This window comes from Salvelinus namaycush, chromosome 23 (assembly GCF_016432855.1).
Source record: "Salvelinus namaycush isolate Seneca chromosome 23, SaNama_1.0, whole genome shotgun sequence".
Taxonomy (NCBI): Eukaryota; Metazoa; Chordata; class Actinopteri; order Salmoniformes; family Salmonidae; genus Salvelinus; species Salvelinus namaycush.
This window is the reverse complement of record NC_052329.1, coordinates 29376985-29401304: the sequence shown is the minus strand read 5'-3', so window position 1 is coordinate 29401304 and position 24320 is coordinate 29376985. Positions and strand designations below refer to the sequence as shown.

Genomic DNA, 24320 nt, shown 5'->3' with positions numbered 1-24320 from the left:
GTCAGTAGCTCTCCATCTAAGTTGTCAATGCCAGGAGGTTTGTCATTATTAATCGATAACAATAATTTTCCCACCTCTCCCACACTAACTTTACAAAATTCAAACTTGCAATGCTTTTCTTTCATTATTAGTTTTTTTATGTATGAATACGATGGCTCACTGTTCATTGTGGGCATTTCCTGCCTAAGTTTGCCCACTTTGCCAATGAAGTCATCATTAAAATAATTGGCAACGTTAAATGGTTTTGTGATGAATAAGCCATCTGATTCGATGAAAGATGGAGTTGAATTTTGTCTTTATGCCCATAATTCCATTTAAAGTACTCCAAAGTTTTTTCCATCATACTTTAAATAATTGATATTGGCTTCATGTTGAGTTTTGTCACATAATTTCTCAATTTGCAGTAAGTCAGCCAGTCAGATGTGTTGTAACTTAATTGGCCAAGGAGCAATTCCTATGGTCTTATTGTTATCTATCCTGATGCCTAGTCACTTTACCCTGCCTTCATGTACATACTGTACCTACCTCAAATACCTTGTTCCTCTGCACATTGATCTGGTACCATGCATATATACTTCCATTCTTGTGTATTATATTTTATTCCTCTTGTGTTACTATTCCATTTTTTTTTACTCTGCATGGTTGGGAAGGGCTCGTAAGCAAGCGTTTCATGGTAAAGCAAGTATTTCACGGTAAAGTCTACACCGGCGCATGTGACAAATACAATGTTATTTTATTTTATTTGGTTCTTATCAAACACATGTTAAAATGGTTACATTTAAAAAAAAGTTGATATAGTATCAAAAAGCTGTATAAAATCTAAACATTGGTTTGGAGTTGATAGCTTACACAGTGAACGAGGAGATAGGTCTAGAATTTCAGATTTTTTACCCTTGAACTCTATCAGAGCATTTACACTATAGAAGTGGCACTCACCTAGCCACACTAGCCTCGCCTTCATGTGGGTGCTAACAAGCTAGCAAGCAAGCTAGGTAGTGCTAATATATAACAGCCTTTGTCAGCCAATCCAGTAGGGGTTGGAAGCGATCGTGAGCTTCGATCGGTCACTCGCATCACCATATTGCGGAGGATTTTAATAAAGTTCAGCTTTCCACAACTTTAGTCCCACCCTGTTCAGCTCCTTCACTCATGCTCGCCTCTCTCAACGGTCCCCCTGCCCACTCCACTTCTCTGGCTTATTGAAGTGAATGACTTCCGATGTTTCACCGTTCGATGCCGCTTCCTAGTGTAAATGCACTGTATGACTCCCTTTATTGTCATTAAAATGCATTGGAGATCATAAAAAAGATTGTTGTTGTTCAAAAAGTTGAAATGCTCTCAATTATAGAATTTAAAAATTAAATTGTTTACGCTCTAGAGCGGGCTAAAGAAATCATATAACAATAATAAGACTACGTAAGAACTCTAGAGTGATATTGCCTTCAGAAAGCACATTGATAATACAACTATGTAAGAAATCTTGTGTGGTCTTGCCTTCAGCAAGCACATTAATGAGTATGTAAGAAATCTTGTGTGGTCTTGCCTTCAGCAAGCACACTAATAATATGAATATGTAATAACTCTAGAGTGGTCTTATGGTTTGATAAGAGAGACAGAAGCACTTAGTCAGACATTGGGAGGTTAACAGAGGAATTTACCAATGGATATCCAAAAGCCTCTCCCGAAGAGGCTGCATGCTCCTACATTCTCTTGGTCTGATAGGACAGGATATTACTACACAGTTCTAGGGCTATGAACATTTCTCAAGACATCCTACTGTCTGTATCAAATATGAACCAGTATACAAATTATTTTTCTTTCGGTGAGAAGACATTTACCAATTGTGTTACAGATTTGTACATATTTCCCAGTCCAGTAATAACCCTTGATGTGGCTGGAGAAGAGAACACTTTGAGACCCTTAGAGTTGTTGTTGGCTTGACGCCCAGCTCCTACAGACTTGTGAAGCACAACACCACAATCTGCATTGAAGATGCACACACACACACACACACACACACACACACACACACACACACACACACACACACACACACACACACACACACACACACACACACACACACACACACACTGTACAGTGCATTCGAAAAGTATTCAGACCCCTTGACTTTTTTCACATTTTGTTACGTTACAGCCTTATTCTAAAATATATCTTTTTTTAAATTCCCTCATCAATCTGCACACAATACCCCATAATGACAAAGCAAAAACAGGTTTTAAGACATTTTAGCAAATGTATAAAAAAAAAAAACTTAAATATCACATTTACATAAGTATTCAGACCCTTTACTCAGTACTTTGTTGAAGCACCTTTGGCAGTGATTACGGCCTTAAGTCTTCTTGAGGCTTTCGGAGCCAAAAGGCTTTCGGAGCTTTCGGAGCCATCATCGACTCAGTGGGTTTTGTCCAACATGTCTCTGGACCTACTCACTGCCACAGTCATACTCTGGACCTAGTTTTGTCCCATGGAATAAATGTTGTAGATCTTATTGTTTTTCCTCATAATCCTGGACTATCGGAACACCATTTTATTACGTTTGCAATCGCAACAAATAATCTGCTCAGACCCCAACCAAGGAGCATCAAAAGTCGTGCTATAAATTCTCAGACAACACAAAGATTCCTTGATGCCCTTCCAGACTCCTTCTGCCTACCCAAGGACGTCAGAGGAAAAAATCAGTTAACCACCTAACTGAGGAACTCAATTTAACCTTGCGCAATACCCTATATGCAGTTGCACCCCTAAAAACTAAAAACATTTGTCATAAGAAACTAGCTCCCTGGTATACAGAAAATACCCGAGCTCTGAAGCAAGCTTCCAGAAAATTGGAACGGAAATGGCGCCATACCAAACTGGAAGTCTTCCGACTAGCTTGGAAAGACAGTACCGTGCAGTATCGAAGAGCCCTCACTGCTGCTCGATCATCCTATTTTTCCAACTTAATTGAGGAAAATAAGAACAATCCAACATTTATTTTTGATACTGTCGCAAAGCTAACTAAAAAGCAGCATTCCCCAAGTGAGGATGGCTTTCACTTCAGCAGTAATAAATTCATGAACTTCTTTGAGGAAAAGATCATGATCATTAGAAAGCAAATTACGGACTCCTCTTTAAATCTGCGTATTCCTCCAAAGCTCAGCTGTCCTGAGTCTGCACAACTCTGCCAGGACCTAGGATCAAGAGAGACACTCAAGTGTTTTAGTACTATATCTCTTGACACAATGATAACTTTCTTTCTCTCTCTCGGAGGACCTGAGCCCTAGGACCATGCCTCAGGAATACCTGGCATGAGGACTCCTTGCTGTCCCCAGTCCACCTGGCCGTGCTGCTGCTCCAGTTTCAACTGTTCTGCCTGCGGCTATGGAACCCTGACCTGTTCACCGGACGTGCTACCTGTCCCAGACCTGCTGTTTTCAACTCTCTAGAGACCGCAGGAGCGGTAGAGATACTCTTAATGAACGGCTATGAAAAGCCAACTCACATTTACTCCTGAGGTGCTGACTTGCTGCACCCTCGACAACTACTGTGATTGTTATTATTTGACCATGCTGGTAATTTATGAACATTTGAACATCTTGGCCATGTTCTGTTATAATCTCCACCCGGCACAGCCAGAAGAGGACTGGCCACACCTCATAGCCTGGTTCCTCTCTAGGGTTCTTCCTAGGTTTTGGCCTTTCTAGGGAGTTTTTCCTAGCCACCGTGCTTCTACACCTGCATTGCTTGCTGTTTGGGGTTTTAGGCTGGGTTTCTGTACAGCACTTTGAGATATCAGCTGATGTAAGAAGGGCTATATAAATACATTTGATTTGATTTGATGATGCTACAAGCTTCGCAAAACTGTATTTGGAGAGTTTCTCCCATTCTTCTCTACAGATCCTCTCAAGCTCTGTCAGGTTGGATGGGGAGCTGCACAGCTATTTTCAGGTCTCTCCAGAGATGTTCGATCAGGTTCAAGTCTGGGCTCTGGCTGGGCCACAAAAACATTCAGAGACTTGTCCCCAAGCCACTCCTGCATTGTCTTGGCTGTGTGCTTAGGGTAAATGTCCTGTTGGAAGGTGAACCTTTGTCCCAGTCTGAGCTCCCGAGCGCTCTGGAGCAGGTTTTCATCAAGGATCTCTCTGTACTTTGCTCCGTTCATCTTTCCCTCGATCCTGACTAGTCTCCCAGTCCCTGCTGCTGAAAAACATCCCCACAGCATGATGCTGCCACCACCATGCGTCACCGTAGGGATGGTATTGGTCAGGTGATGAACGTTGCCTGTTTCCCTCCACACGTGACGCTTGGCATTCAGGTGGACTACAATCCAGTTGTAGAAAAATCTGAAGGACGATCAATGGAAACAAGATTCACCTGAGCTCAATTTTGAGTCTCACAGCAAAGGGTCTGAATAGTTATGTAAATAAGGTATTTCTGTTTTTTATTTTTAATACATTTGCAAGCATTTCTAAAAACCTGTTTTCACTTTGTCATTATGGGGTATTGTGTGTCGATTGCTGACAATTTATTTTATTATATCCATTTTAGAATAAGGCTGTAACGTAACAAAATGTGGAAAATGTTAAGGGGTCTGAATACTTTCCGAATGCACTGTACGTACACACGCGCACACGCACACATGCACCACACAAACAAACACACGCAAATGATTGTCCAGCAACAACAATTAAGAGCACACACACACACACGCGCACATACACACACAGACAAGAGTCAGCATGTGTGTGTTGTATGTGTGCTCTTAACTGTTGTTGCTGGACAATCATTTGTTCCTTGTCAACAAAACAACAGCGAGAGAAGTGGTACTCGAGGATCTCCTGAATGTAATGAAGTTGTGTCAGTTTCACAGTCATCTACAACAAGTAACAGAAGAGGGCAGCAGACTCAAGCACAGTAGCATATCAAGAACCCCTGGCATTTTTGGGATGGGCTCATTTTGAGTAATCAATGCGTACTTGATAGATGAATATATTGAAACGATGTAATTCGGAATAATAGTTATTTCTGGTCAATATCTAATACTGATCAATATCTAATTCATGGGCATTGTATTGCAGTATCTGAATCAACTCATGAGGCCAAGACAAGTCTACTCTATATTTTTCTCGAGGTTCCTTCTGAAGTGATCCTGATCTTACAACTCAACTGTATTGAGTGGAATCTGCTACATCTTCATCAAAATGTTAAAGATCAGAGTAACAAAAACAAATGCCCATTGACACATTTTGACACCGGAATGTTCATCGGAGCACACATCATCTCATTTTAGTATACAGAAGCCGTACGGAGGCACCTGTGTGAGGGTACTGGGGAGCTTTGTCGTGTCTGGCCTGTTGATGAGGGACTGATTAAGCCTGTGGTTGTGGATGACACAGGAGAGCAGCTGGCTGCTGCTGCCTGTTAGTTCCCTATAGACTCAGACTGCTGCTGAGGTTCAAAAGGCCCCTGTTGTCATGGGAGGAGCGACTGATCATGGCAGTACTGCTGTTCAGGAGCGTCCCTGTTGCTGTGTCCTACCCACTTTGAGTTTCCTATCCAGTATCCAGTATCTATAATCCCTCAGGATAACCCCTGGTGGACTAGCACTCCACAAATATTCTCAGGGTGAGATTCACAATAGACTGTCGGGTGGGAGTAAGTAAGGTGCTGAGGGAGAGATAAGAACATTATTTGAACACTGTAAAACACTTGTTCCCTTTGGCTCTAAGATCAAAGACAAGGCTTATTATTCTTCTGCATTCTGTGATAAAACTACAATGGTTTGAAATCACTGGATCGTTCTCTATTCCAACCCATATTGTTATGCAGCACTCAAATAAGATTCAGTAATCCAGTAACATTATCTGTACATATAACTGTAACCCTTATGTCCTCCCTTTGAAATACTACTGTCTAGGATTTGTTCGTTTCTTAGCTCTTCTTCAGTGATCTTTCCATAGTGACTTATTTTAATAGGGCTCCATAACAACGAAGCATTAATACTGTTGTCATCCCAGAGGCTGGTGTTGTGAAGGTAGAGGATAGTGTCTCCCTCTTCCCTCATCTTACCGTCTTCCACCCAGGTCCTGTTGATGTATTAATTGTCTTGGCTCTCACAGACATGCTTGTCATTTTTTTACGTGACAGACAATACAGTAGGTGCATCCCAAATTGTACCCTATTCACTAAATAATGCATGACTTTTGACCAGAGTCTATGGGCCCTGGAAAAAATAGTTTAGATTTACATTTGACATTTTAGTAATTTAGGAGATGCTCTTATCCAGAGCAACTTACAGTTATTTTGTGGTCTGCTGCCTCAGCTCTCCTGGTCCTGGTCAGCTCATAGTCAGGGCTGTGGGGCATTGGATACTAGCTACCTCCCCAATCTGAGCCACGATCAGTTACTGACTGGAGGTGACTGTGTGAGAGCTTAAGATGAAGGTGAACAAAGTGTCACAGGTATGATTAATGAAATTAAATGACAACTGAAATGAAATGTAATGAGAACCTAAGAAGCCTTGTCTTAAAATACATGCTAAAGAAAATTCTTTAGCCTCTAAATCACTCGTCCTGCTCAAGTTCAACCCATATCCTAAAGCATATTAAACCAGACTTTCCAGAACACTGCACTTTGTTCCCCCACCATCATTCACCTTTTGTGTACAGGATATAAACTCAGCATGTATGAAATACTGTTAAACCAATTGAAAATACAATATCCTAAAGTGATGCTTTTGGCCCAGTGAACAAGGGTAAAATATGTTATGGTAAATTGATATTCAGACTCAAGGTCAATATGATTCAAAGTATTTTCGTATGAGCATTTGTATTAATTCAACACAGAGATTCTTTATTATTCTCAATGTCATACAGACTTACAAAAGTTGTTAGTTCCAGCTCGTGATTGGACCACATTTGACAATGCAGCACACTATCCGCATGATAAGATGACAGGATGACACTCCCTCTTTCTCCCTATTTCTACCAAGCTTCCTCAGGGATGATTTACTTTTAAGAAGAAGGTGTCATCAAATTAAAGGTCATATCTTTGTATATTTGCCTCTGATTTAATTTTTCAGGATTATTTTATACAAATTCATTTCAGTAAAGGATGATCTTGACAAAATATACATACAGAAAGTAAAGGAAGCAATTATGTTGTTTATTATAGTACAGGTTTTAATCACTACAATTACATCTTAAACACAAGTAATGTGGGAGGGAGGGTGGATTAAAGGTATCAAAAGTGTCTCTGCATTGGCAGTAACCTGTGTTGCTTTCCATGTTACCAATCCCTGTGAAAAGTTAATGTAAGCAGGATTTGCAGGGAGCTGGTGATGAAACTATGCTGTAACTGTTACCAATGTGCCATACTTGCGAAGTGCAAGCCTTCCTTTGAAAGCGTTTCTCTATATGCTGCAGGGTCAGATCTCTCAGAGCTTCTTGTACAGTAGCTGCAGAATGACGACAGGCAATAATGCTCAAATAAGGGCAATGCTTTTGCAGCAGAAAATATGATTTGTATGATTTTCAATAAATTAAATGTACAAAGAAAATGAAGAAAATCATTCATCTATCCCTCGATCCTGACTAGTCTCCCAGTCCCTGCCGCTGAAAAACATCCCCACCGCATGATGCGGCCAGCACCATGTGTCACTATAGGGATGGTATTGGCCAGGTGATTAGCGGTGCCTGGTTTCCTACAGACGTGACGCTTGGCATTCAGGCCAAAGAGTTCAATCTTGGTTTCACCAGACCAGAGAATCTTGTTTCTCATGGTCTAATAGTCCTTTAGGTGCTTTTTGGCAAACTCCATGTGCCTTTTACTGAGGAGTGAATTCCGTCTGGCCACTCTACCATAAAGGCCTGATTGTGGGGTGATGCAGAGATGGTTGTCCTTCTGGAAGGTTCTCCCATCTCCACAAAGGAACTCTGTCAGAGTGACCATTGGGTTCTTGATCACCTCCCAGACCAAGGCCCTTCTCCCCCGATTGCTCAGTTTGGCCGGGCGGCCAGCTCTAGGAAGAGTCTTGGTGATTCCAAACTTCTTCCATATAAGAATGATCGAGGCCACTGGGTTCATGGGGTCCTTCAATGCTGCAGAAATCTTTTGGTACCCTTCCCCAGATCTGTGCCTCGACACAATCCTCTCTCGGAGCTCTACAGTGAATTCCTTCGACCTCATGGCTTGGTTTTTGCTCTGACATGCACTGTCAACTGTGGGACCTTATATAGACAGGTGTGTACCTTTCCAAATCATGTCCAATCAAATTCATTTACAACAGGTGGACCCCAATCAAGTTGTAGAAAGGATGATCAATGGAAACAGGATGCACCTAAGCTAAAAACCTGTTTTCGCTTTGTCATTATGGGGTATTGTGTGCAGATTGATATTGATGAGGAAAACATTAATTTAATACATTTTAGAATAAGGCTGTAACATAACAAAATGTGGAAAAAGTCAATGGGTCTAAATACTTTCCGAATACACTACATATATTAGATATATATATTTTCCACCATAATTTGCAAATAAATTCATTAAAAATCCTACAATGTGATTTTCTGGATTTATTTTCTCATTTTGTCTGTCATAGTTGAAGTGTACCTATGAGGAAAATTACAGGCCTCTCTCATCTTTTTAAGTGGGAGAACTTGCACAATTGGTGGCTGACTAAATACTTTTTTGCCCCACTGTATAGAATAGAGGTTGCGGGTTAGGTTACACACATCGCATCGAGAAAGGATAGATGTAGAGAGGGTCAGACGACTGCAGGACATTTTCATGAACTTCATGACACGCATATTACAAATGCAAAGAATTGAGAGGTTAAATATGCACAAAAGCTGCAACGAGTGCAATAACAAGAACATTGTAAGCACAGAGGTAAGGGGATTATTTTAAACCCTTGGCAACAGACATGTCGAAAAAAACACATTTCAAAAGGGGGGCAGTGTTCCCTATTACTATAGCAACAGGAAGAAGACATGGCTGCTTCAATCAGCTTTGGGTTTCTCAGTGAGGAAAATGCATAGCAACTCCAGACAGAGAGTGGTGTAACTGTTGTACTAACGAGAGATAAAGTCAAGTGTAAGCCGATTTGTCCTCCTGTGTGTCCTTTTGTCCTTCTAACCATATGGCCCTTTGGAATTATTATTATACTCATTTCTATTAACAGAATATGGAAATAAGACCTTTCTTTATACAAGTTTGACAATTTTAGTTGAGTTGAAATTAATGGCCGGTAGCCTACTAAGTGTTTCTCTGGTTGAAGACACTAAAGTGCATTACATGTATAATGAAAGTTGTGGCTGGTAGCCTATTAAGTGTTTCTCTGGTTGAAGACATTACATGTATAATGAAAGTTGCTCATTCGTAAAGTTAGAAGGTTGCAACCTTCTTATTATAATTATTAAAGAAGTCATGCCTTATGGAGGAAATAATAAATACTAAAATAGGTAGATGGCCTCTGTCTCCTTACTACTTGTACACACGTATACAAAGTAACATTGGATCTATGACAAATAAAAACATTGGACAATTCATAATAGACCAATAAGCGGTTCAGTCTAGATAAACCAATAGTGTGACCACAGTCTTACAGCATTCGGCGAATCCCCTGCGTATCTGATGCAACAAGGCTGCAACAAAAGTTACACCTTCCAACTGCAAGACTGTATCCTTCCTCCCGGGTGTGTGACTAAATAGTTCCTTATAAACCGTGGCCGTTATTACAGAAGGCTATAAGACATTCTCTGTGGGAGACATATTATTTACTAACAAGACATTAGCTCGGAAATATTATCCATAAAAATACCATGATGCAAAGATGCAGAGGGGAATTACGTTATTGCAACACAAGTGTGGGTGTAGAAATGTAGGTATATACTTTTCAATTAAATAATTAAAAGTTACATCGTTTTCTTTCCATTTTATTTCAATATGACCTTTGAAAATAACAGAAGGTGGAAAGTCCCTTGCATATGACGCGATAAAAAGGGTGAAATGTAAACAGCGGATTGATTTGTATCTGTGTGATTCGGTCCGGCTTTAGGAGTTCCAGAAGAAGTAGCGGATCCCAAAACTTTCTGTTTGCAACTCGTCTTCATAACAGTCCATGTGAAGTCATTGTGTTCTTAGGAAGACATGGCTTATTAAATTGACCCCACTGTCACTCTAGTCGTTGTGCTCTGCATTTGCAACGCACTTCCAAAAAACTATCCAGAAATAATGGGGTAAGTGAAATTGTTTGTTCTCTTTATACTACAGTAGTTGTGAAGTATAATGTGTTGAATATGTTATCTTTGACATTGCAATTGTTTTATTAACCATTTCTGAAATTATGTTGTGGTTATTGTAATCACCTTTTAGTCTAACGGAGATATTTTGAATATACAGTTTTACAGTAGCCTACTGAGCTCAGAAGTGAGAATTGCCAGTGAAACATATTTGATCAGTGGACTACTATAGTAAAACTATATTTTTCAAATGTAGAAATGTGCTATATGTTAAAAACATTAACAAATAACAGTAGTTGGAATGAGAGGAAATGTATATATTTTTTGTATTTGATCTATAATACACATAGGCTAACTAACATGAACGTTTTTTACTATACTACAGACACCGCTCTCCTGAACTGTGAAATGGATTAGAACAAATACAATTTGATATGTTGTTGAGATATTATAGTTGCATTTATGAGGGGAGTGAGTTTTCATAGAGACAGTGTTACAGTATATAGCCCTGAAACAGATTTCCTAACTTATTTTCCTAAAGTTCAGTAGTTTCATAAAAAGAAAACTTAGATGTTGTTTTATGCATGTAACATGCAATTATCAGGAATCTTTAACCAATTTTGGACTCTCTGATACTTGCACTATTTGAATAGGTGTTTTTAGACTGTGGTGGTTTTGGGGGTGTGGCAGTGGGGTGTAATGGGGTGTTTGGGTGTGGAAATTCAGTAGAGTTGTTGATAGTTTTCATTTGTATTTTTTGTCATTTACAGGTCTTCAAGTGTTCCCACCACTCTGTCCATAGTGACGCTTCTCTCAAACCCTCACACATTTAGTGCATTTCACCGTTTGGACCGAAATAAAAGACACGATGGCTGCATCGATCCTTCGCAGGAAAATTCCTCTTGTTTGCATGGTCGACCTCATTATTCCCTCTCTCCAACAAGCTAACGACAGCCAATCCTGGGGAAGGAAGGGGGCGGAGTTATCGGAGAGACCGCACATAATTGGTGAGTTACTGCAATACGCTTTTTTATTTTTCCACATTCCAGGTGGAACCGCACTGCAGTACGAGCTAATGTCGTACAGTGAGTGAAGCTAAGTGGATATTTTCCCAATGAAGACGATGGCGTTCAATCATTTTCAAATGATCGGTTAGTTTTTCAAGGATATTTTTACTTTTCTACATTTATCGTCTTCGTTTTCAGATTTTTCTACATTTATCATCAGATATTAAAGGACTGTTTTTGTTAATTCCTCATTTAATTTTTATGCCTGCAATATGGACATTCAAATTAAATATTTTTAACGAAAATTGTATTTTTCGTAGGTGATGGTCAGACGGACTGGATGACGGAAAAAGTTGATTTGTCTTCGTTCCAGTCGACTACTGAATCCTCTTCTAGCTCATCTTCTCCGCCCTCACCGTTGGAACATGATGTCAAGGTGCCCTCTGACTTGGAGGTCATGACCTCTCTTTTGCAAGAGGAGCTTGCTCAGCTTGAGGATTACTTCCGGTCTGAATCGACTTCAACCAAATTGGACAAATCACCAAAATGTGACAAAGGCGCCCAAGCAATGGGTGCCCATTCTTACTACCAGTTGCCCTATGCTTCGTACAGTGGCAACCAATCAGAAACCAGCCCACTGGTTGTTACCCTGGCAACGGGGGAACTCGACCGGGTGAGCTTCTGTGGTGGTCCCGTTGGAAGATCCAAAATGGCGAGACCAGCCCCATACAACTATCATCATCGTTCATACAATACTTGCCGAAAAATAGTTTCAGATGGTGTCAACAAAGTTGGAGAGGAACTTGAGCATGACACCTGGAGTGCCAAAGGAAGTTACTCAGGATGCACAGAGGTGGCTGTTAACCACTGTTCTACATTGAAAACCGTGGGGAAGAGCATTAGCAGTGTTAAGAAAGTCAGAGAATGTGGTGTATCGTTGAAGGAAGAGGAAAGTTATTGTTTTACAGAGGACGTTTTTTGCAGTGAAGAGATGACCAGAGGTTTTTGTATGGGTGGGTCGTTCGATACCCACCCCAAGAGAGAAGGACAGTTGATGCATGGTATGAAGGTTAGTGGTTATGATGGTATGGGGCTGGAGGTCTTGCATTGCAACAAAGATGGTGGACACTCTGGAACTATTCCTCAAGAGCCAGAGGCAAACGATGGCTATTACCACCACCACCCGAACATTGCTCATACAGAGCCTTATCATAGCTTTATCGGTGAAATCGAAGAGCCTACACAAGTACATGGTATAGAGCCCCAGCATGGCCATTACCTCTTCCCAGAATGCCTCGGAGACCAAAGCTACGAATGTCTGTCAAGAGGAGAGAGCGAGGGGCCAATGGTGGGCTCGCCCATTCACAGGCAAGCAGTACAGAGGCTAAAGGAAGATCCATGCTCCCTGAGCTGCCTCAAACCAGGCCTTGTCGCTGTCCCTCTGGAAGTACATACCGGAGAACGGAAGCAGAAGAAGAGAGACCAGAACAAAACAGCTGCTCACAGGTATGTTGTGAAAAATGTTGTGATTTTCTTTGTGTTATGATGTTTAAATAAAAACAGTGAGGATAGAATGTTTGGTCATTTTTTTTGTTTGACCAAAGAAACATCTGTGTACATTTTAACTCATCTTTTAAAGTTGAAAAACTGAACTTTTTTGTAGACTCTAATATCTGGTTTGAATGGGATAACTTTGGCTTTTCACTGATGTGATAGTGCTACTAGAATTGCTTAGTTACAAATGTGTTTTATAAAAGATGAAATCTGAACTCTTCTTCTAATAGGTCCCGCTATCTTGGATGTTCATAGATGCATATCCGGAAATCTAGTTCTTGAGGGATGAGGGTGGGAAAACATGTCCATGTTAAATTCATGATGTTAGCTTTCTCTATAATTAGAGAGAACTGATATTGAACTGCCAGCCTACTGTAGCTCAGTGACCCAGACATGGTAGCTTCTACAAAGATACAGAATGTCCTGTGGTAGGTTTTTTTGGACAGATGGGATGTTGTGGGTGTAGGACAGGGTTGGCAACTGCCAGTTGCCGTGGGGCGTGCGAGAACGACAAAATAAGGGGAAAAGATGTAGGGGGGGGGGCTCCAATGGTAGATGCAAGCTGATCCTGGTATTTTGTAAACTAAAGGTATCGACTGCGTAAGAGGGCGGAGCTGGACATACTGGAGGAGGAGCTTCATGGGCTGGAGGGACAGAACCGGGAGCTCCGGGACAAGGCGGAGTCAGTGGAACGAGAGATTCAATATGTCAAAGATTTACTAATCGAGGTCTACAAAGCCCGTAGTCAACGCCTAAAGCAAGATGCCAGTGCCTAATCTCCCACCCACAACACCAGCACTCGCATCAAGAGCACTTGTTTGTTCAAAATGATAGTTGCATGATTTTGGTAGTTTTTCTAAAAATATAATCGCTTTATTATTGTTACAGACAATAAGCCACACAATGTATCTTCCCAAATGTTTCCCTGAATGACTTCAGGGCTTAGTTGGTGAATTTAGGAGGAAACTAAACTGTCCGTGACCACTGTGACACTGACCTGCACTCACAGCCTTGTAATGTTGGAGTTTGAGCTTGCAATGATAGACCGTTTTACAGTCATTTTCTAACCGTAATAGAAACGATTGAATTATGCCTGTTTTTATTGACAGTCAATGGCAGCATAAAGGAAGGATGTTTCATGCTGTGATGTTGTACGTTTTGTTTTATTTATTCATCACCTTTTGCTTTGTCCACTCATTTGGTAGAAGGGATGTTTAAAATGCTGTGGAAAAGTTCATTAATAAATGCTGCAAACTACTAGGACATTTGATTGCTGAAAGGCTGATGTAGAACATGTAGGAAACCACCTTGCTAAAGTACCCAATGCATGTTTGATTGTTAAAAAAGCATGATTGATTGTTATTTGAAAATGACTATTCTTTTAACTGCATGGCTTCATGATTTAATGGTTTCCATAGAGCATTTTCTCAAGTCATGCCTTTACTGTTTTAGTTTCATTAGCTGACAAGTTCCACAGAGCTTTATGCTAAACTATTTATTTTATACTCAGGATGTTTGTCCACTTTTACATAATGGGGAAAATTGACATGGCTATCACTGTTTTATCATCTTGGTTTTGTTCTTGGCTGTATTTTGCGAAAAAACAATCACCTGTTGACACAACAATAAATTGTTGTTGGCCGTAATGTCTTCATGATAATCTTATTTAATGAATATGTGTTGAATTCAGGTCTACTTGTTTGATAGATGACTATATCAGGTAACTATCAGGTAAATTGCAGTCAAATAAACCAGTTATGTTTTATCATTTATTCTTTGTGGACTGTTATTACAATTACAATTACACTGTTATAGAAGTCAGACAGTTTACATCTGTGTTGCTCAATCCATTCCTGTGGGACCTACAGAGGGAGTGCACTTCTCTGTTTTAGCCCAGCTAACACACCTGATTCTCTTCAAGGGCAGGATTTCCAAGCCTTGTTCATGTAGTTTAATGTATCTTCTGGAAAACTAGTTAACGGTGGACTCAATGGCTGTCAAAGTCCAGCGAATAAACAGCGTTGTCAAGGTAGATCAAGAGGGAGTCTCACCATCGGCCCAGATACCGCTGTGTCAGGGGCCTTACACAGGCCGAAAGGTATCCGCTCAAAGACAGAAACCCAATGGGGTGGTAAGGGGCATTGCAGGGGCATTATGCAGACCGGAAGGTCAAACTCGTAGACATCCAGCGGAGGAAGGGTAAGAAAAAAGACGGGGGCGTTACACAGGCTGAAATATTCCCAGTCAAACTCGTACAGACCAGACAGTGTGGTAAATACATAATCTGTGGATCTAGCCTGGTAGGACCAACGTGATTGCTGCATTCACCATTCTATTTCACTTCACATATTACAGAATAGTGAATGCAGCGATCAGGGTGGTTTCACCAGGCTAGGGTGGATCCAACTTGACCTGCCAATATGTCGGTGTGTAGATCTGAAGGAATCAGATTGGTGTAGCAATATGGCGAAACCCTTAAACCCTTTATAGGTGTAGTACTGTATCACTATTTTGTAACACTTATTCAATTCCTTCATATCCCAAAAGGCTATGCATTCTATTTGGGCTGTATTCTCAAAGTCATAGACAAGAGTAGGATGTGAGATGCCCCTTTCTTCTATGTCTGTTTTGAACTGAGATTTCACTCCCTCTTGTCTGGTTGGCTGCATTGCAGGGAGAGTAAGTACATATCTTTTTTACCACTAGAGGGAAGACAGTAAGGAATCATGACGCATATAATGATAAAAATTTGTAAATGTTCTGTTTACCATGAAATCTTGTGTTTTTCATAGAAATATGGGACATTTTACAAACACAATTTCTACAATGACTGCAAACAATCACTACGGTAGTAGGAGATCACTCTCTAGTGTAAAGTCAGGGAGGAAAACGTAGAAAGTATCAGGATAAAGGTAAGACCCAGATGCAGACCGTGTCGAAGTAACAATGTTTATTACAGCAACAGGGCAAAGGTACAGGATGGCAGGCAGGCTCAGGCAGAGTGGCAGGCGGGCTCAGAGTCAGGACAGGCAAAACCAGGAAGATGAGAAAAGAGAGACTGGGAAAAAGCAGGAGCTGATACAAAAACCGCTGGTTGACTTGACAAAGAAGACGAACTGGCAACAGACAAACAGAGAACACAGGTATAAATACACAGGGGATAATGGAGAAGCTGGGCGACACCCGGAGGGGGGTGGAGACAATCACAAGGACAGGTGAAACAGATCAGGGCGTGGCAGAAAGGGTCATTTATACATACAGTAACAGTCAAAGGTTTGGACACACTTGCTCATTCAAGGGTTTTTCTTTATTTTGACTATTTTCTACATTGTAGAATAATAGTGAAGACATCAAAACTGAAATAACACATCGAATCATGTAGTAACCAAAAAAGTGTTAAACAAATCAAAATAGATTTTAGTTTCTTCAAAGTAGCCACCCTTTGCCTTGATGACAGCTTTGCACACTCTTGGCATTCTCTCAACCAGCTTCACCTGGAATGCTTTTCCAACAGTCTTGAAGGAGTTCTGCCATATGCTGAGCACTTGTTGGCTGCTTTTCCTTATCTCTGCAGTCCAACTCATCCCAAACCATCTCAATTGGGTTGAGGTTGGGTGATTGTGGAGGCCAGGTAATCTGAAGCTAAAGTAATAATCTACTGCATACCCAGAGGCCAAAGGCACAATGAGGAAGGCTGGTTTCTGTCTCTTGGAGTGACAACCGAAGCTCCTAATCTCATCCACCACCACTAGGAGGGTGTGTAAAACATCTCCATATCTATCCTACAGGGGCCTCTGAAAGTATGAGGCAATCTTATACAATTCTTGCAGATCAGAGAGAGAAAGAGGGAGTTGCTGGAATGAATAAATATGTATACCTCGCTCTAGTGCTTCACTGTCTTCTCACAGGGTGGTTGGGTGATATACTCCTCTAGTGTTTTGTGATTCAATTTGTATTGATAGTATAGCACATTAGGAGGTTCATTCAGTTGTACTTGCAGTTAGTTCAGTAAACATTATATATTTTATTCTTGTGAAAAATAATACATTGCTCACATGATCAGATGGACAGAAACTTCAACAGAAAAAAATGCCAGGGTAGTAATTCATGTCTTCACCACAAGATGTCCAGCTCAGCTTTGAAGACCCTCAGAATTGTGACTACAGATGTGAATTGCAGCCATACCACCCTGTATCCCACTGCTGGCATTCCTCTGAAGCTAAAGAAGGTTTGGCCTGGCTGATCCTTGGATGGGAGACCAGATGCTTCTGGAGGTGATGTTGGAGGGACAATAGGGGGCACTCTTCCTTCTGGTTTAAGAGTTCCACAGCAGTGAGGGTTGGGGGTACTGCTCTGTACAGGCTACCATCCATCAGATTGAATATTAAGATACAATCCTGATTCTCTATGGTCACCCAGGTGGGTGCTACACATTGGTAATGGAAAAGATGAGTTAAGCCCCATACAATGTAAAGTGCTTTGAACACCTGGAAAAGTGTTGTATAACTTAAACAATCCCTTATTAAGGACAACAAAGTCAAGCTATTGGAGTGGCCATCACAAAGCCCTGACCTCAATAATATAGAAAATGTGTGGGAAGAACTGAAAAAGTGTGTACGAGCAAGGAGGCCTACAAACTTGACTCAGTTACACCAGCTCTGTCAGGAGGAATGGGCCAAAATTCACCCAACTATTGTGGGAAGCTTGTGGAAGGCTACCCGAAATGTTTGACCCAAGTTAAACAATTGAAAGACAATGCTACCAAATACTAATTGAGTGTATGTAAACTTCTGACCCACTGGGAATGTGATGAAAGAAATTAAAGCTGAAATAAATCATTCTCTCTACTATTATTCTGACATTTCACATTCTTAAAATAAAGTGGTGATCCTAACTGACCTAAGACAGGGAATTGTTACTAGGATTAAACGTCAGGAATTGTGAAAAACTGATTTTAAATGTATTTGGCTAAGGTGTATGTAAACCTCCGACTTCAACTGTAAATGCTTCACAGACTTCAAGTAACAGACACATCTCAACATCAACTGTTCAGAGGAGACTGCGTAAATCGGGCCTTCATGGTCAAATTGCTGCAAAGAAACCACTACTAAAGGACACCAATAATAAGAAGAGACTTGCTTGGGCCAAGAAACTCGAGCAATGGACATTAGACCGGTGTAAATCTGTTCTTTGGTCTGATGAGTCCAAATTTGAGATTTTTGATTCCAACTGCCATGTCTTTGTGAGACGCAGAGTAGGTGAACATATAATCTCCACATGTGTAGTTCCCACCGTGAAGCATGTGGTGGTGTGATGTGTGGAGGTGTGATGGTGTGGGGGTGCTTTGCTGATAACACTGTAAGTGATTTATTTAGAAATCAAGGCACACTTAACCAGCATGGCTACCACAGCATTCTGCAGCGAAACGTCATCCCATCTGGTTTGCGCTTAGTGGGATTACCATTTGTTTTTCAACAGGACAATGACCCAACACACATCCAGGCTGTGTAAGGGCTATTTGACCAAGAAGGAGAGTGATGGAGTGCTGAATCAGATGACCTGGCCTCCACAATCACCTGACCTCAACCCAATTGAGAAAGTGAAGGAAAAGCAGCCAACAAGTGCTCAGCATATGTAGGAACTCCTTCAAGACTGTTGGAAAAGCATTCCAAGTGAAGCTGGTTGAGAAAATGCTAATATTGTGCAAAGCTGTCTTCAAGACGAAGGGTGGCTACTTTAAAGAATCTCAAATATAAAATATATGAAGAAAATAGTAAAAATATAGGAGAAACCCTTAAATGAATAGATGTCCAAACATTTGACTGGTACTGTGCATGCATACACCTGTTAATTTATTTGTATTGCTAACATTATTCAGTACTCATACCCATATTAAAGACCAGATAAACGGTCTTTGTTGTATTCAATAGGGAACGCAGTGGAAAACCCATAGACATTTTGCAACTGAAAATTAGCATTTCTTATTGGTCCAGGTATTCCCTCACAGTTTCAATCAGTGTTCCTCTGTCTGGTGCCTAATGAACACAACACTGTTGTATTTGTATGTGGGTGTGTCAGGACCCCATGGTGGAGAAGAGTCTGGTGTGTCTGAAGGCAGCAGTGTCTGACAAGCTGGAGAACACCTACACCACAGCCCTGCTGTCCTACACATTCACCCTGGCACAAAACCAGGACATGAGGGCCAAGCTCATCACCCAACTGGACAAGATTGCTGATACCTCAGGTATGTGTCTTGTCTCTTTGTGAAAATGTCTTTGTCTTTACCTGTCTGTCTGACTGCCGTGAAACAGTCACTGTTTCTACTGACAACGAAAATTACCACAGGTGGCAATCGTCACTGGCAGAGAGCAGAGGCTTCTGGGCGGAAGACGGACTCTCTGGAGGTGGAAATGACATCCTACGTGCTGCTGGCGCTGCTCTCAGGCCCCTCCATGCCAGGCTTTGGGCTGGACTACTCCACCGCCATCGTCCGCTGGCTGGCCCAGCAGCAGAACCCCTACGGAGGTTTTGCTTCCACACAGGTACTTTATTGGTCTGGTAGACATTCATTCACTCTAGCACCTCATCTGCCTGTCGCTCCTACTGTTAGTACATGGTTCAACATTGATCACCAAATACTTATTTTTATATGAAATGTAGCATATTGGACATTTTATTAAAGCCTTACTTCATAACACATTGTATGGATTTCCTTGAATTGTTGTGATTCATTTTACATTCTTATTGTATTGCTTTGTTATATTGATTCTCTCCATCCATACCCAAGCTAGTCATCCAGATTTGTATTTGCAACATTATCTCCCTCTTCTTCCCCTGTCACCAGGACACAGTGGTAGCACTGCAGGCCCTGGCCAAGTACGGTGCTGCCACCTTCAGTCCAGAGGGCACCAGTGCAGTCAGTGTGAGCTCTGCCGGAGGCCTGAATATGGAGTTCACTGTGAATCAGAACAACAGGCTGCTCTATCAGGAGGAGCAGCTGAAGGAGGTCCCTGGGGACTACAACATCAAGGCACAGGGCAAGAGCTGCGTGTTTGTGCAGGTCAGGCTCCAGTCATTTGCCCTTTGCTGCCTCTCTACATGCAGTACTGAGTGTCTGGTTTGTGTTCAGTAGGGCACACTGTTGCACAAAAACTAACGTTTCAACCCTAGAGTGGCAGCATTAACGGAAATGCCTGTGTACTGTACATTGAAATGTGGATGTTGATTTCATGCATCTCAATGGTATTGTCTGTTTTCTTTTCAGATCGCCATGCACTACAATATTCCCCCTCCTCCTGATTTCTCTGCTTTTAACATCTTAACAAATACGCTGGGGAAATGCGACGGCACCAAGAAATCTCTGATTGTGTCTGTGGATGTAAGGTACAGTGGTATTCCTTTTAACCTTGAAATAGCATCTAACTGATTCTGGTAGGACAAGTGAAAAAAGTGACTGAACCACCAGTGTGTAGATGTCAATATCTTTACAGCTGCAATATGTAACTTTTTGGGCAACCCAACCAAATTCACATAGAACTGTGAGTTATAGATCTGTCATTCTCATTGACAGCAAGTCTAAGAAGCGGTAGATCTGTTTTTATGTGCACTATTTTTATGCTTCCCATTCTTACATTTAGTTTTTGCATCTTTTACTTTCAGTTTTGTACACCAGCTTCAAACAGCAGAAAATACAATATTTGTTGTTATTGAAAATATATTTCAAAGAGGTTGAGATGGTACAATGATTCTCTACACCATAGAGCCCCACAGTGGATGTGTCATAATACCCAGAAAACCTAGCAGTCAAGCAGGGAAATGGTTCAGGTCGTTTTTTTGACTGTTCATTTTAGAAACACTTAAAATAAGGGCTGTGTGTTGTGTAGGCTCACCTGGCGTGACGTTTTGATAGCCTTGTAAATCTCTCTCGGACAAAGTTACTTATCAATATTTTTAGCTCAATTTATCTCAGATGCGAAAACGCTAATTAGCATCAAAGTAGACATCATGCAAAACTACAAATCCCTGCAAGCTCCTGCACGTCATCTCTATCTGCTACTTTTCTAACTGGTATTGTGTCAATTAAAAATGTGTACAAGACAGTTCACAGAATTGTCCATTGAAAGAAATGTAGCCTATTTATTCATCACTACATTTAACATTAGATAGTTAACCCAGATATTCGTACGTTTTGCCTTGATTCGGTAGTCTCGTCCAGATCATCATGGCATTTGTAGTTCTTTATGATAGCAATATTAGCAGCTAAAAAGCGTTTCATTTTTTGGAGAAAAATACAGGTGAATACATATTGATAAAAGTCACCTGTCCTAGAGAGATTTACACGGTTATCAAAACGTCATGCCAGGTAGAAAACGATTGGAACATTTCCCTGTTTGACCTCTAGGTTTTATGGGTATTATGACTCATACTGTACTACTCCTTGTTTTGTCACAAAATTAGGCAAACTAGTAGAATTGTAGCAACCAGGAAATGGAGCGATTTCTGGATATTTTCTACTTTATAGGGTAATTCAATATCTTACCTTCATCTGACCCGGTTTGACTGACAGGTACAACGGTCGGAGAGAGGAGACCAACATGGTGATCATCAATGTCAAGCTTCTCTCCGGCTTCGTCCTGGACAAGTCCTCCCTCAGGCCTGTGAGTCAATAAGAGAGCATTAGTTGAGGGGAACGCATATACAGTTTAATCAGGGCCAGGAGTTTTACCAGGTTGCGGAACACTCCTGGCCCTAAGTATAATCCCCTCCAGGATTAGTTGATATATAATAATGATAATGGCGTCTGTTCTAATTGTAAGTATTGTCAATGCCAGTGGTTGTCCTTTGGACATATCAGTTCTACTGTCTATGACAATGTTAACCTGTGTTCTGTTCTTCCAGTTGAAAAATGACCCCACTGTCAAGCGAGTTGACCTGGAGGAAGGACATGTCATAATCTACCTAGATGGGGTGGGAACATGAATAATGAATGTTGCGTCTAAACAGGTTGCTGTCTTTATCGGTTACAGAAAACCTAGTTGGATGTGGTCTCATTTGCATCCACACACTGGATTTAACTTGAACAGTAACATCAAAGTAAGACCGTAGTGGATGTTTTATACAGGAACACTATATGAATCAATAACATTGAACTGCAGTGTCAAATGTATTATTTCCTTTTCTTCCAGCTGAAGCAGAAGGAAACTAAGACGTACAGCCTGGCCATAGAGGAGGATGTGCCTGTGAGGAATCTGAAACCAGCTGTGGTGAAAGTGTATGACTACTACCAGACAAGTAAGAATTCCATCTAACAGCGACAGTAAAAACGTCTTCTCATGCACCCAAAACATTGTTCCCCATAGTCTACATTAGTCCCAGATATATTAGTGCTTTGAAAAAGAGCACCATGAATTGAAAATAACAACATATACAGTAGTTGTTTGGATGTTGCTTTTTGTCTATTAATGGAGACTACACATTTCTATTAACCAGTTTCCAAACCACCCATTTCTCTCTGAAATATTTGATATTTGGTGGCACTGTCTTGTTTCCTCCCTAAAGAAGGAAACAAGACATTACCAGTGGGCCCATTGGTTCACCACTGAAGTAGGAGTTTAATGATGTTGACTGACTGAAAGGGAAGTAAAGTTAGCAGAAGAAACTGACCTCTGCATTATCTGTTGTTCTCAGGTGATGAAGCTGTGAGTGAATACAGCTCCCCATGTGCAGAGAGTAAGTACATAACCTTTCTACAACCAAACCTACATGTCTCATACTTTGTTTGTTTTCAGTTTGTGAAATTAGCCTAAATGACAAATGTGTATGTTCACTGTTTATAGAGTAAAATCCTAGGATAAGCAGGGAATATTCTATTGATGTTTGACATTTTCACAGATAATGCAATCAATGAAGTGTGAGAGACAGAAAGCCAATCACAAGCTGACTGGACCATGTCTCAAACAATTGTTTTCCTATCAAGGAAGTCATGTTTTTAGATAGAGTTCATAAAACCTCTACATTTATTTGATTTGATGCTTACAGTTCATGGTACCGCATTGACCAACTTGTGATCCGTTTTTAACATAATTTTTAAAATATGTTTAATACATGGGCCTTTAAAATGTACCTTTTTAATTCAGTTTTTTTTTCAACTTTGATTTGTGCCAACACGTCACAACCTGCTGTTGTAACCCTAAAACTGCTATTACTAAAGTGATTATGTGAGATCGTTATTTCAAAAGTAGCATTTCAGTGTTTCTACTGCAATGATGAGAATGCACATGACTGCATCTACTGAAAATGAAATGCATGTTTTAATAAAACCATGACCATGTTGCTATGATTTCAAACCACAGACTCACAGTAACATTTCTGTTTTAATAGATCTTAGGAAATCTATATAATCATACAAGTGCCATATGAAAAAGTTTACCTTAAAATATTTTTTTTTAACACTGATAATGATCAACAGTGATATGATATACCTCTGGCCAATGCTGAATATTTGGTTGCACCCATTTCGGTGTGGGGAAATATAAACAGAAAAATATATTAAGGTCTTTTCTCACGAGTCTGTTTTCCTCTACTTGACAGTGACATGGTTTACAGTACTACTGTATGTCATGGCAGGTTAACCATAAAGAGAACTACATTTCACAAGGCTTCTCAATAACCTGAACACTCAGGTTTACATGTTCAAAATCACAGCATAGTCTTCTTTAAAAAGATATTCAGATGGTGATTTATAAATGTTGTTGTGATCGTGTAGCCTGTCAGTCCTTTACAATGATTAGGTCAAGCTACCAGATCATGACGTTCTATTAAAGCTGAAACGCACCCTGAGTCTGACAACAAGACCATATACCCTGTCCACTTGTGGAGATCTGAAAGAATTGGATAAGTGTAAGCAATAGTATAATGGCGACAATTCCACATTGCGTATCAGAGAGCGATATGGAGCTCCCACCTCTTTACCTCCTCTCACCTCTCATTATCTCAGATCTACACAAGAGCGTAGGATGTAGTGGGGGCTGGAACTTGGAATTCAGGGGAGGTTACTGTTCACATGTACTTGTGTATTGCTGCATCAAAACAGCAGTCAGACTCCCCTCTCCCTTCCCCATGCAAGTCTGTAGAGCAGCACAATTCTGCTCAAATAACAGTTAGACTAGGAGTATTATGACATGTCAAGGCACAGAATGATTAGCATTATTATTACATATCCAGTACTGTTGTATGTGGTCTCATTATGTAGTCCCTACACCTTTAGAAAAAAGGGTTCTGAAAGGGTTCTTTGACTGTTGCCATAGGAGAACCCTTTTTGGTTCCAGTTAAAACCATCTGTGGAAAAGGTTCTCCATTGAACCCCAAGGGCTTATAACCTCAATCAAAAAGGATTCTTCAAAGGGTTCTCCTATTGGCATTCAGCATAGTTGCTGGAATTGTGTTAAAGGACAATGTGTCAAGATATACCAGGGCCAGCACAGTACAGTGCGGGTTGGCACAATAGTTTGAAAAG

General features: G+C 40.7%; 2 protein-coding genes across 2 annotated transcripts; both read left to right on the top strand.

The window, feature by feature from the left end:
* Window positions 1-10047: 10047 nt before the first annotated feature.
* On the top strand, window positions 10048-14577 carry LOC120018274. Its single transcript, XM_038961383.1, has 4 exons — window positions 10048-10241; window positions 11015-11251; window positions 11572-12757; window positions 13395-14577. The coding sequence occupies exons 2-4, from the start codon at window positions 11113-11115 to the stop codon at window positions 13579-13581; spliced, it is 1512 nt and encodes a 503-aa protein (XP_038817311.1). The 5' UTR covers window positions 10048-10241; window positions 11015-11112; the 3' UTR covers window positions 13582-14577.
* Window positions 14578-18853: 4276 nt separating this feature from the next.
* LOC120018624 (murinoglobulin-2-like) lies at window positions 18854-23819 on the top strand. Its single transcript, XM_038961828.1, has 9 exons — window positions 18854-19049; window positions 19151-19347; window positions 19650-19865; window positions 20070-20188; window positions 21372-21462; window positions 21704-21772; window positions 21991-22096; window positions 22493-22569; window positions 23802-23819. Exons 1-9 carry the CDS (start codon window positions 18869-18871, stop codon window positions 23817-23819), a joined length of 1074 nt encoding a protein of 357 aa, XP_038817756.1. The 5' UTR covers window positions 18854-18868.
* The last annotated feature ends 501 nt before the right edge of the window (window positions 23820-24320 follow it).

Excerpts from the sequence above, each read along its gene's own strand:
- LOC120018274 (XM_038961383.1), top strand. The coding sequence starts at position 11,113 with ATGGCTGCATCGATCCTTCGCAGGAAAATTCCTCTTGTTTGCATGGTC. Across the intron at positions 11,252-11,571 it reads GGAGAGACCGCACATAATTG|GTGATGGTCAGACGGACTGG; the intron begins GTGAGTTACTGC and ends TATTTTTCGTAG. Across the intron at positions 12,758-13,394 it reads AACAAAACAGCTGCTCACAG|GTATCGACTGCGTAAGAGGG; the intron begins GTATGTTGTGAA and ends TGTAAACTAAAG.
- LOC120018624 (XM_038961828.1), top strand. The coding sequence starts at position 18,869 with ATGTGGGTGTGTCAGGACCCCATGGTGGAGAAGAGTCTGGTGTGTCTG. Across the intron at positions 19,348-19,649 it reads GAGGTTTTGCTTCCACACAG|GACACAGTGGTAGCACTGCA; the intron begins GTACTTTATTGG and ends CCCTGTCACCAG. Across the intron at positions 19,866-20,069 it reads AGAGCTGCGTGTTTGTGCAG|ATCGCCATGCACTACAATAT; the intron begins GTCAGGCTCCAG and ends TTTTCTTTTCAG.